Source organism: Rhinopithecus roxellana, chromosome 16 (genome assembly GCF_007565055.1).
Source record: "Rhinopithecus roxellana isolate Shanxi Qingling chromosome 16, ASM756505v1, whole genome shotgun sequence".
NCBI lineage: Eukaryota > Metazoa > Chordata > Mammalia > Primates > Cercopithecidae > Rhinopithecus > Rhinopithecus roxellana.
In genome coordinates this window covers 20,440,134-20,453,573 of record NC_044564.1, presented here as the reverse complement: position 1 = coordinate 20,453,573, position 13,440 = coordinate 20,440,134, and the positions used below count along the sequence as shown (strand labels likewise).

The 13,440-nt window shown below is 47.3% G+C and overlaps 1 protein-coding gene across 1 annotated transcript; it reads right to left on the bottom strand.

The window, feature by feature from the left end:
* Positions 1-888: 888 nt before the first annotated feature.
* LOC115894041 (60S ribosomal protein L11-like) lies at positions 889-1,504 on the bottom strand. Its single transcript, XM_030920411.1, has one exon. The coding sequence runs from the start codon at positions 1,495-1,497 to the stop codon at positions 961-963; it is 537 nt and encodes a 178-aa protein (XP_030776271.1). The 5' UTR covers positions 1,498-1,504; the 3' UTR covers positions 889-960.
* Positions 1,505-13,440: the final 11,936 nt, after the last annotated feature.

The window sequence follows — 13,440 nt, the reverse complement described above, 5'->3', positions numbered from 1 at the left end:
TGATGTCGTTCACAGAGGCCGCGGTTATTATTCTCTTTTACAGATGTGGAACTTGAGACTCAGAGAGATTAAGAACTTGCCAAGGCCACAATTCTGGTCAGTGGCAGAACTGATTTGAGCTCAGCTCTGTCTGATTCCAGAGCCTGAGGTCTGGGCTCAAGCTGTGGAGGTTTCTGTTCCCGTACTCTCCTGTCTTCCTCATTAGTTCCCGTCTCTTCTTCAGTCCACATAAGATGCCACCAGGATGCTGCCCTGGTGTTTTTGTTTGTGTGTGTTTGTTTTTGATTTTAAGGCTGAGATAAGGAAGGAGGGGAGTGGTAGGGAGCCATCAGCCATTCACTCCCAGGTGTGAATCACTCTAATCCATTGCTTTCCTTCTGGCCTCCAGCTGAGTCTCACCTGCCTGGAGCAGGTGGAAATGTTGGTGAGGAAAGAGTGGCTGCCTGAGAGTCAAGGTCACTTTGAAGGACCCACTTAGTCAGTGTACAGATGAGGAAACTGAGGTCAAGAGCGGAAAGGGAAATGCCCGGAAGCCGGTGAGGAAAACAGGCAGAGTGGGATCTGGATTCAGCAACAGGAAATGTGATTTCCCCACCTATTTGGGAGGCTGAGGCAGAAGGACTGCTTGAGCCCAGGAGTTTGAGGCCAGCCTGGGCAACATGGAAAGACTTTCCCCACTCCCTCGCAAAAAAAAGAAAGAAAGAAAAAAAAAAAGAATATGATTCCCAACACCACAGCAAGTGCATCTCTCTGAAGTCCCCTGCTGACAGTGAAGGTAAAGGCAAAGGTGAAGGTGGTGGGGCCAGAGTGTGGAAGGGAAGCTAGAGGTTTTCCGAAAAGGTCATTCTGTAAGGATCCAGGGGCTATCCAAGATGCAATTGCCTGTTCTTTTTTTTTTTTTTTTTTTTTTTTACATTTCACTGAAAACTTTTTATTGGTCTTTTGGATAGAAACGGGAATTTATTTGCCAGGAAGGATGATCCCATCATACTTCTGCTGGAACCAGCGCATGGCCTCCTCTTTGCTGATTCTGTGTTTGGCCCCAATGCAGCCTGTCCTGCGCTTCTTGTCTGCGATGCTGAAACCTGGCCTACCCAGCACCACATAGAAGTCCAGGCCGTAGGTACCAATGCTTGGGTCATACTTGATGCCCAGATCGATGTGTTCCTGGATCCCAAAACCAAAGTTTCCAGTATCTGAGAAGTTGTTTTTTCTTAACTCATACTCCCGCACCTTTAGACCCTTCTCCAAGATTTCTTCTGCCTTGGCCCCTCGAACTGTGCAGTGGACAGCAATCTTTTCATTTCTCCGGATGCCAAAGGACCTGACAGCGTATCTAGCTTTGGAAAACACAGGGGTTTGCCCTGTGAGCTGCTCCAAAACCTTGGCTGCTCGAGTCAGTCTGTTTCCACTCTCCCCAACACAGATGTTGAGACAGAGCTTGCGGATGCGAAGTTCCCGCATGGGGTTCTCCTTTTCGCCTTGATCCTGCGCCATAATGGAATACAGGCAATTGCCTGTTCTAATAAAGGAGGTCCCAGTACCCACTTCAGTCTCCAGCACCCATGCGATTATCTGAGGACTGGTTTATGCAGATATGAGCAACCTAATCTCAAAGCAGGTGGCAGCCTAGTGTCTTGCAAAGTCACATGCTCTACCTGTGTTCTCACTCTGCTCCACTACTTACTGGGCTTGTGGACTTCTCTGAGCCTCAATAATCTCTTCTGTAAAGTGGTTGCCTCCTTTGTAACAAAGACAAGAGTTCATGACTATAAAGCATGTGTACACCTAGTCTATGGTTGGCTCCCACTAAAGAAAACAGCCTTTTGTCAGGGCTGGAAATGGGCTTCTTTCTTGGTGCTTAGTCTCATTACCACCTGACTTAAAAATTCTATCCAACTGGTCTGCACAAACCAGCAGAAATCCCTCGAAGGTGCTGCATGGAGCCTAGGCTGGGACCCAGGAGACTTGGATTAGTTCCTGCCTCTTCCACAGATATGCTATGTGACCACAGACTGGTGCCTTCTTCTCTCTGGGTGTCAAAACTCCTGTCTGGCCTTGAGGTTAATGGTTTCCAAACACTTTATGTTATTTATTCTTCATACCTACCTTAGGAGATAAGTACCATTAATATCCCCATTTCACAGACGTAAGAACAAGGCACAGAGAGGTTAAGTTAACTTGGCATGCTCAAGGTTATACATCTAGTTAGAGAGGCAGGGTTAGGATTTAGTTCCAGCTCTGTCTGACACCAGAACCTCAGAAGAGTCTCCACCCAGGAGGACCTCAGTGCAGAAACAGAGAGGCAGGGTGGGCATGGTGAGACCCAGAGAGGGTTGCCAGTCTGACAGATTTGAGGAGAAGGCAAAGGACTGGGAAATTGGGAGCGGGGGGCGGGGGGGAAATTCCTTTCTCATCAAGGCAGCTGCAAAGAGAGGAACTGGTGGGGACTAGAGGGAGTGGGGCGCACAGGGAGTGGCATGGATGCAGTGCCAGGGGAAAAGGGGGGTCCTTTGAGAATGTCTGGGGCCTCACAGGTACAGAAAGGAGCCTGAGCTAGAGTTAGGGCCTTCAGTCTCTAGCTGTGCCTGAAGGGTGCTGTGACCTGGGCAGATTCCTTTCTGTTCCTGGGTCTCAGTTTCCTCCTTTGTACCATGGAGGGTGAGTCCAGGAACTCTTCCAGGCCCTCCTGGAACATGCTATAGCTCCAGCCTATAGCTGAGGGCCCAGCCCAGAGCAGATGCCTGAAAATTGCTTACAGAATAGTGGAGTGAGCAGCTGAATGGAGGGGGGTCAGTGGTGGGGCAAGGGCTGGCTTAATGGAGCTACGCCCTTGGATGTGATGCTGATTAATATCATGATTATTGTCTACTTACAGCCCTGTTTCTCTTCACTGGCTAATTTGCAGACATTTATTAGTCAATCTTCACAGCGGTCTAGGGAGATAAGTAGGGAGGGGGAAGCCTGTTTTACAAGCTTTGGGGGGGCGGGTATTGGGTGGGAATGGAGGAATCAGAAAGACTTGAACCATTTGCTGGAGCCAATTTTGAGCTCTCCAGCAAAAAGAGGTGTTGGAAACGCTCTTGTCTAATCCTCAGCTGCTCTGCCATTTGAATTCTCTCCACTCGAGAGATTGAAAACAGGCAGCTACAGATAAAATCTGTATTTTGTTTGGCCTGTAAAGGGTGTTTAAAAATTTGTGGTTAATATTTAAATACAGGGAGATTTGGAGCAACCAACTCATCCACAACTATCAGGGTGTAAATGGATACATCCCCTTCAAAAAGCTGACTGACATTTTCTACTATAAGTGAAACACATATGTGCCCGGTGACCCAGCAATTCCACTCCTAGGTATGCACTCAACAGAAGTGCGTACACAGCCATCAAAAGGCGTTCAAAAATGTTCATGGCAGCATGATTTGTAACAGACTGAAACTGGACACATCCTAAATACCCAGCAACAGGAGTGGATGAATTAATTGTGGTATAGTCACACCAAGGAATTCTGTACAGTAACGAGGATGAAAATTAGCCAGGCATGGCCAATTTTATTAACTGTATAGTTATTAATTAGCAGTTATTACTGATTATGAACTATAGTTGTTGACTATATAGTTATAGTTATTAACTATAGTTGCAGCTGATGTCGATGACTTGTGGGCAGATAGCATCTACAGTGTGGAATGCTGAGCAAAGGGATCAGTCCTATATTATTAACTGTATAGTTAATAATACTCATGCTGTACATTAGGTCTCCAGAACTTTTTCATCTGCAAGTTTGTACCTTTTGGCTAACATTGCCCCATTTCTCCTATCCCTCACCCCTGGTAACCACCCTTCCAGTTTCTGTTTCTACGAATTCACCTTGTTAAGATCCCACATATGAGTGAGATCATGCAGTATTTATCTGTCTTTCTGTGTGATGGCTAGATGGATAAAGAAACTTTGGTACAACAGTGTCCCCTTATCCACGTTTTCACTTTTCACAGTTTCAGTTACCCTGAAGTCAACCATAGTACAAAAGTATTAAATAGAAAATTCCAAAAATAAACAATTCGTAAGTTTTAAACCGCATGATGAAATCTTGTACTGTCCTGCTCTGTCCCACCTGGGACATGAGTCATCCCTTTGTTCAGCATTTCACACTGGAGATGCTACCTGCCCAGTTGTCATCAACATCGTCTGCTCTTGACATCTGACCACTGACATACTCATGGCGTGATGATGCAGAATCCACCGAAGCAGATGAAGTGGGCTTGTATATCAAACACGCAGAGGGCTACTCTTTACATCCACAAATAAGAATCATCTTCCTGACTTATTTCACTTAGCATAAGGTACCTCAGGTCCATCCATGCTGTCACAAATGGCAGGAGTGCCTTCTTTTTTAAGGCTGAATAATATTCTGCTGTTTATATCTATGGTAGTCCCCCTTATCCTCCCCATTGTTCTTTTTTTAAAAAATTCAATAAATTATGATCACTTAAAATATATTTAACATCAAGCTTGCTGACACCAGCTCGGTCAGGGAGACCCTAACCCAGTGGTGCTGGAGGAATTAAAGACACACACACAGAAATATAGAGGTGTGACGTGGGAAATCAGGGGTCTCACAGCCTTCAGAGCTGAAAGCCCCAAACACAGATTTACCTACGTGTATTTATTAACAGCAAGCCAGTCATTAGCATTGTTTCTATAGATATTTGATTAACGACAAGTATCCCTTATGGGAAATGAAGGGATGGGCCGAAATAAACGGGTGAGTCTGGCTAGTTATCTGCAGCAGGAGCATGTCCTTAAGGCATAGATCACTCATGCTATTATTTGTGGCTTAAGAATGCCTTTAAGTGGTTTTCCACCCTGGGCGGGCCAGGTGTTCCTTGCCCTCATTCTGGTAAACCCACAACCTTCCAGTGAGGACATTATGGCCATCATGAACAAGTCACAGTGCTGCAGAGATTTTGTTTATGGCCAGTTTTGGGGCCAGTTTGTGGCCAGATTTTGGGGGCCCTGTTCCCAACAAAGCTTTAAAAAGAAATTTGCCTGTCAGACCCAATGATCTGAGAATTACTATAAACACGTTATTTACTATAAAATTACATGCTAATTACTATAAACATGTGATTATCAGATTACAAAATAATCCCTATTTAGGAACAGGTAGGATGAAAGCGTTAATACATTCTAAGACCCCTAGTGGACGCCTGAAACCTCAATAGTACCAAACTCAACAGAGCTTATGTTTTTCCCTATATGTAAATATGTATGTAAATACCTATAATAAATTCCCTATATGTAAATACCTATAATAAAATTTAATTTACAAGTTAGGCACAGTAAATGATTAATAACAATAGCTAGTAATAAAATTGAACAATTATAACAACATATAGTAATCAAAGTTATGTGAATGTGGCCTCTCTTCTCTCTCTCTCTCAGAATATGTTCCTGGCCTTTGAATACATTTCAGTTTACAACCTCCATCCTACAGTGTCCTTGCCAATGGTTTGTCTGGCTTCTGTTTGCACACCCTGGTGACAGGGGCTCATTCTCTCCCAAGGTGGTGCTTTCCATCATGAGACCATTTTGCTAGTTAGAAAGTGCTTTCTGAAGCTGACTTGAAATGTAACAGACTCACAGACTCTCACAAAGAGATGGGACCTTGGAGGTTTCCCAGGCCAAAAGTCCTCATCCTTTTCACCTCCAGAGACCTTGTCATTACCCGCCCCCTTGGGCTTATTGCTGGCATCTTTTTTGTCTGCCTCTCAAGTTGCATTTATGACTCACTCACCTGAGAGAATGTATTTCCAAGTGACAGTATCCTCTGGAATATTTCAACTACAAAAGGACTTTGAGCACTGTTTGTCGAGTCCAGCCCCAGCTTTGCAAATAAACAGCTGACACCAAGAGAGGAGAAGCAACATGGCTAAGGCCACAAGGTGACAAAGCCTTAACAGATATCGGCTCCCTGGCTGGCCATTCATGTCCTCATTGGTCTCTGGATTGTTCTGGTCCAGCTTAACCTTAGCATACAGCAAAGAAGAGATGGTAAAGAGACAAAGGAGGGGTGTACTTTCTTGGAGAGAAAAGGAGAGATAGGAAGGGGGTCCAGGGCAGTCAAGCGCCACTCAGAGCAGGGAGGACAAGTGCTCTGGGCACAGGGTCGGGGGTCTGGGGGACAGATCTGGGTGGGAGCCGAGTGGGCATGCAAATAAACAGCAAAGCCTGTTATTCCCTCGAATTCCCTACAGATCCTGCCCACAGCTGCTGACCCCTCACACACTCTAAGCTCTAGCCGCCTTCTTCAGCCCAGTACCCCGCCCCTACCATGTGCTTCCTACCCCAGGCCTTTGCTCCCACTGCTCCCAGGCTGGGACTGATGCTCCCTCCCGCCTCCTCTATCTTCAACCAGCACAGATGGGAGCCTGTCTGTCCCCTTGAGTGTGCTGGTCACCATCCGTGGCTCGCGTTCTTTTAGTCCTTATCATGGCTCTGCGAGTTGAGTATTATTATTCCTAATTTACAGACCAGGAAATTGAGCCTCAGAAAAATTAGGTTTTTAAATGTTAGGATCACAAAAGATTAAGTGGAGAAGTGAGATGAGACCCCAGGTCTTTAAGCTTGAAATTCAATGTTCTTTTGAATACACTTCACTATCCTGCTTTTCATGTGAAAAATATGCCAAACCATAGGATCTCATGTATATGCATGAGATCATGACTCCATCTCCCTTTTCTCCCCCCGTCTTCTCTCTTTCCCTCTCTCTCTCTCTCTCTCTCGCTAGCTCTCGCTCTCACTCTCTACCACCTCTTCTCCTACTTTGTGAGAACACAGCAAGAAGAGGAGAAGGCAGTCACCTGGAAACGAGGAAGACAGCCCTCACCAGAAACAGACACTGTTGAACCTTGATCTTGGACTTGCAGCCTCCAGAATTGCAAGAAAATAAATTTAAGCTGTGGACTCTTATTTAAGCTCTCTAGTGTGTGGTATGTTGTTATGGTAGCCTGAGCAGATAAGACTTCCTTTCAACAACAGAGGAGAGTGGACCTGCAGCAGGGGTCGGGGTCGGGGTCATGGTCAGGTTCAGGGTACCGGGGAGAATCCCCGGGGCCCCTTGTCAACGAGGCAGACTCCCAGATCCACCCCTCTGGATTCCAAGTGGGCGTGTCTGAGGATGAGCTTCAAGTCCCCATGATTTTGAGAGGCAGTCTCTGACCACCCTCTGAGCACTGCTGGCCCAGAGGATCCTCATGGTCCCTTCTGCACCTCACCCTCAAAGTCAGTGGAGCCCAGTGATAAGCCACATCACTTGTTCCAGCAAATTCTCCATTTTCAGACATCAGTTTATTCTAAGTCATCCTCTTTTTGCCTTGGTTCATATTAGAACATGGGAATGCAGAGATCAGTAGCTGAAAATTTATAAAAGAGAAAAATGAATCCCTGCACGCTTCTGGAAAATGGAAAAAAGTGCCCAAGTTACTCAAAAGTTGGCAAAGTGCCCCACTGGAGAGACTAAAAATTACCAATACTAGAAAAAACAGAGACTGAAAGTATCTCTTGTAATAGCTACCTATTGCTGCCTAATAGATTGTCTTCAATTTAGCAACTTTAAGCAACAATTTCTGAGCATCGGGATCCAGGAGTGGCTTAGCTGGCTGGTTCTGGCTCAGGGTCTCTCGTGGGGTTTGGGTCATGCTGTCAGCCAGGGCTGCAGCCACCCGAAGCTTTGCTTGGTCTGGAGGACCCACTTCCAAATGCACGCAAGGGGGTGCTGGCAGCCTGGAAGGAGGCCTCGGTTCCTAGCCAGATGGGCCTCTCTAGACTCACACTGCAGCTTGCTTCCCAGCGTGAGAGATCAGAGAAAGAAGCCCAAGATGGGTCTCGGTCTTTCACCATCTAATCTTGGGTATGACATACCCACCACTACATCTACCATATGCTGTTGGTCACACAGACCATCCCTGATACACTGCAGGAGGGAACCCCACAATGCGGGCAGGTGGGAATACCAGGAGGCAGGGGTCACTGGGGACCATTTGGAAGCTGGCTACAACATTCTTTTAAAAAAAAAAAATCTTCATTTAGACCAAACTAATATCAACCAACATGTTTTTGGCCCAATGGCCTTCAGCTAGATCACAGATGGTTGTGTGGAACCTGAATGGAGACATGAATGCAGGTATATCTCCCTGCTTCCTGTGTGCAGTAGACTGAATAATAACTCTCAGAGATATCCAGGTCTTGATCCCTGGAACCTGTGAATGTACCTTACATAAAAATAGGTTTTGCAGATGTGATTAAGTTTAAGATCTAAAAATGGGGAGATGATTCTGGATTATCCAGATGGGTCCTAAATGCAATCACAAGTGTCCTTATGAAAGAAAGGCAGGGGGAAATTTGACACAGAAGGAGGTGACAATGTAACACTGTAGCAAGACAAGAGAGGGGAAGGAGCTATGAAACAAAGAATGCAAGAAAAACAGCTTTAGAAACTCAGAAAGGCAAGGAAATATCTTCTCCCCTGGAGCCTCAGGAAGGAGCAGGGCCCTCCTGATGCCTTTAATTTGGCTCAGTGAAACTGATTTTGGCCCAATGAAACTGATTTCACACTTCTGACTTCCAGAACTGCAAGAGATTGGATGTGTGTGTGTGTGTGTGTGTGTGTGTGTGTGTGTGTGTGTGTGTGGATTTTTTTGGTTTTTGGTTTTTGTTTTTGAGACAAGAGTCTCACTCTGTTGCCTAGACTAGAGTGCAGTGGCTCGATCTTGGCTCACTGCAACCTCTGCCTCCCAGGTTCAGGCGATTCTCCTGACTCAGCCTCCTGAGTAGCTGGGACTACAGGCATGCACCACCATGCCTAGCTAATTTTTGTATTTTTAGTAGAGATGGGGTTTCACCCTGTTGGCCAGGCTAGTCTCGAACTCCTGGCCTCAAGTGATCCATCTGCCTCCACCTCCCAAAATGCTGGGATTACAGGTGTGAGGCACTGCACCTTTCCTTGGATGTGTGTGTTTTGAACTGGAAATTTGTAGAAATTTTGTTTTGTTTTGTTTGGTTTTTTTTGGAGACCGAGTCTCGCACTGTCGCCCAGGCTGAAGTGCAGTAGCGGAATCTCGGCTCACCGCAACCTCCACCTCCCAGGTTCAAGGGGTTCTCCTGCCTCAGCCTCCCAAGTAGCTGGGATTGCAGGTGCCCATGTAGCAATTTTTACAGCAACAATAGCAAACGAATACCCTGCGTCATATCCATTTGGTACCATCAGGAGAGTTTACAGCAGGAAAGAAAGCACACTTCTGGTCCCAGAGCTGCATGTACTAGAGGTTTCAGGCTCACAGAAGATGATGTTGTTAAGGGGAGCAGGTACTTTTTGCAGGGCAATGAATTACACTGATTTCCAGTATGCCCAGGTGAGGCCAAGTGGAGTCAGACCTCCCGGGGTAGAATCCACTACTCACTGGCCACGTAACCTTGAGCAAATTCTGCAACCCCGTTGTCTCAGCTCTGGCTACATGTTAGAATCACCTGGAGCACCTCACATTCTACCCATGGCTAGGGCCCACCCTGAGAGTTCAATGTGGACTCAGGAGAGGGGCTTAGGCACCGGTACTTTTCACTTTAATTTTGTTTTTAGTGGACCTGCAAGAATCAGACCGGGATCAGTACTTATTAATATAAGCCCCCAGACGATTCGAATGTGTAGCCAGCACTAAGCACCACCCCCTACCTCTCTAAATCTCTGTCTCCTCCTCTACGATAGAAATCAGTGTTAGGTTACCCATTACATGGTGTGATGAGCCTTAAATAAGGTAATCCCTGTAAAGTGATTAGGACATAGTAAACCACCAATAACTATTCATACTGTGACTCATGACTGAATCCCTGTGGGACGTGCAGTGGTCCTTTTCCCTCTTGCGCCTCAGTATCCCCACCTGTACCTGGATCATCTTTCAGTGCCTCCTGCTATATCCCCTCTTATGAACAGAAAGATTTAGTAGATCACTTACGCAGTGACATTTTCAGGTGCACTAAAACCAAGCATTTCACACCTTAGGGAGACACAAGACAGGAACTAATCAGAAGTCTGTATCCCTCGGGCTTGGTTTGGGGGTTCTAGTGCCACATTCAAAGCACAGAACAGGCTCCTGGGACAATGTCACCTTGGTAAGTGTCTGGCTCCCAGCATGCCTTGCGGTTGCAGGAAATTACCTATTTACACGTATTCTGTTCTGACAGGCAGACCAGAATTTTAAAATCCTCCTTCAGGTTTCTCACAGATAAGATGGGGAACTTTGTTTACTATGGACTCCAGGGCTTCCTGAAGAGGTGGCCTTGAGTTTTCGAAAATAATTGCTTTCCCTCTCCTGTGCTCTCCAGCGACCATCTTTGGCCGGAGGGAGAAACGGCTTTCTTCCTCAGGAGAGCTTTGGGAATGGAACTCAGGGGCCTCCAAAGAGCAGCAATCGGGAAAACAAGCAGGGAGGATCCAGGTTTTGCAAGGCCTGAAGCCTGCACGCTAGGGAGCCCCATGCTCTGTGAAGGAGAGAACAGTGATAAGAAGAAGATAATGATTAAGCAGGGTTGCAAACATTGTTTGGTGAACAAACAACCCCGTTCAGTGCACCAGTTTCTTCATCCCATCATGGGACAGGTGGAATGCGAGCTGAGATGCCAGGCCTTGGTCAGCTGGAGGGTTGCTCAGCTCCCTCATGACTCCTCCTCTGTGTAAGATTGAAAGAGACTTTCATTCCCTAAATAAACATGTCTATTAAAGGCATTGATCTGTCCCCAGCAGGCAGTAATTGCACCTCAAAGGCCACAGATGCACAGCCTGGGGTTCTACTCCACCCCGCCCTGCTCTGCCCTGCCAGTCTCCCTGCCTGGCCTGGGACAGGCCCTGACCCTCCTTGGGATTCAGGCTCTTCTTCTGTACAGCGTCACAATGTTGTTAATTCATATTCTTCCCATCACAGGGATGAACCCCTCTGGCTCAGTCATAAATGATAATACAGGACTCGTTTTCCATGGAAAAGCCCTAGTACAGCCACATGGGTACTTTAATATGAAATGCTCACCTACCAGTTTGTAAGCAGCCCCTATCTGAGCCCCTAGGTGCCACCTCCACTCTGGCCTCACAGCCCTTGGCCTGGGACCCCCTAAACTTCCACATGACTTACTGTGGCCAACCAGATCACAAGGGTTAGGGTCAGGGCAGGCACAAAAGAATTACAGCCAGGCTTTGTGCCGACGTTCCATTCCTCACCATTTCAAATCTCACCGCTGGGCCTGGGCCGGGGCCCCTGCACAGGCTCCAGCACGTCTTAGCCTAGAGAGAAGCTTCTTGAGGAGCTTCTCCCACCCTTTAAGAGCAGAATCCAGCCTGCCAGGATTCACTCAACAGGAGTGCAGCTGGGAGTGGAGCCATTTCTGAGCCAGTAAGCCCTGATCTGTCTGCCTCTATCTTTTTCTAATAGGTATCTCTGGCCCAAGAAATTGGGCCTGGGAAGACAGACCTGACCCGGCCGTCCTCCTGTGAAGGACTCTTCGTGACGGGATGGAGGCTACACTCCCTGACTCCTGCTCCTGATCATTTTACTTGCCCTTCCTCATGAACATGTGCAGGCATCAGCCCAGGGGCAGATCTGGGAAAGCCTGGAGCCACGGGGCCCCTTGGAGCTTCTTCAGGGAACACCAGAGGGTAGGGGTCCAGTAAGCAGCTCCCTTGCACCTGGCTTGAGTCTGTAATCTAGTGCAGTCCCTTCACCATGTGGATAATTGGGCCCAGAGAGCACCTGGTGAGTCAGAGAGCCTGGGGTCCAGGTCCCCAGCTGGGGGCTTTGCCCACAGCACCTTGTGCCATCTCTCCTTTGTGGGTCTATCCTCGTCCTCACACACGTTGTCACTCTGTTCCAGGGAAGGAGTATTCCATAGCCCTTAATCCATGTGAACAGATTGACGATGGGAAGCATCTTTGTTATTCCAACCCTGGGGCAATTTCTTTTACCAACCTGTGGCAGAGGCCTTAATGAGGCTTCAGTCTAGCTGAAAAGGTTGCCCAAACACCACATGTAGCACCCAGCGAGCCATAACTAAGATTGGATTATACGTGGACTCTCACTATGGACCCTACCCAGACCTTCCCACTCACTCCCTGTGGGATCTACAGAAGTCTTTCCCTTCTCTGGGCCTTAGTTTCCTCATCTGTACAATGGTGTTGTCGGACCAGAAATTCTAAGGACCCCCTTTCCCCTGATCTGTTCCTGATTCTGTAAGGCCAGGGGTGGGAACAACCATCCTGGAATCCTCTCAGGAAAAAGCTGCTCAGGCAGGGCGCAGGGACTCATGCCTATAATCCCAGCACTTTGGGAGGCTGAGGCGGGCAGATCACTTGAGGTAACGAGTTCGAGACCAGCCTGGCCAACATGGCGAAACCCTGTCTCTACTGAAAATGCAAAAATTAGCTGGGTATGGTGGCATGCATCAGTAATCCCAGCTACTTGGGAGGCTGAGGCACAAAAACACTTGAACCCAGGAGGTGGAGGCCGTGGTGAACCGAGATGGTGCCACTTCACTCCAGCCTAGGTGACAGAGCAACACTGTGTCTCAAAAATAAAAAAGAGGCCGGGTGCAGTGGCTCAAGCCTGTAATCACAGCACTTTGGGGGGCCAAGACGGGCAGATCACGAGGTCAGGAGATCGAGACCATCCTGGCTAACCCGGTGAAACCGCGTCTCTACTAAAAAAAAAGTACAAAAAACTAGCCGGGCGAGGTGGTGGGCACCTGTAGTCCCAGCTACTCAGGAGGCTGAGGCAGAAGAATGGCGTGAACCCGGGAGACGGAGCTTGCAGTGAGCCGAGATCCGGCCACTGCCCTTCAGCCCAGGTGACAGAGTGAGATTCCATCTCAAAAAAAAAAAAAAAAAAAAGAAAGGGCTGCTCTTCCTTGATGACTCACTGAGGCACACCTATGGTGGGACCTTTAGAATCAGATTTGGAGAGGGAAAACAGTGCAAAGTCAGTCACCTCCACTAGCTTGCCTAGTACTTTTAAGAGTGTGGCATTCCAATCCACCACATTCCTGGAAAATAGTCAACCCTCTGCAAAAATAATTTGTGCATTTTACCTTCAGCTACTGCACATTCATTCTTCTCTCCAAATCATAAATGTCAAGCACTGTGGAAGGTTCTTTTTTTTTTTTTTTTTGAGGGGGGTAAATATCTTGCAACAGGACCACTTTGGTGAGTTCTGATGCCAGTCACAGCTTAGAAAGTGTCAAGGGTGGGCATGCTGAATAGAATCTAGACACAACACATTTGCAGGTGAAGTCACTTTCTGGAAATAACCATGACGGAGTCGTAGACTCCTCAGAAACCACTTAGGCCAGTGCTTCCCAAATATGGTTATATGTCAGAAGCATATGAGAAACTTGGCCAGGCACAGT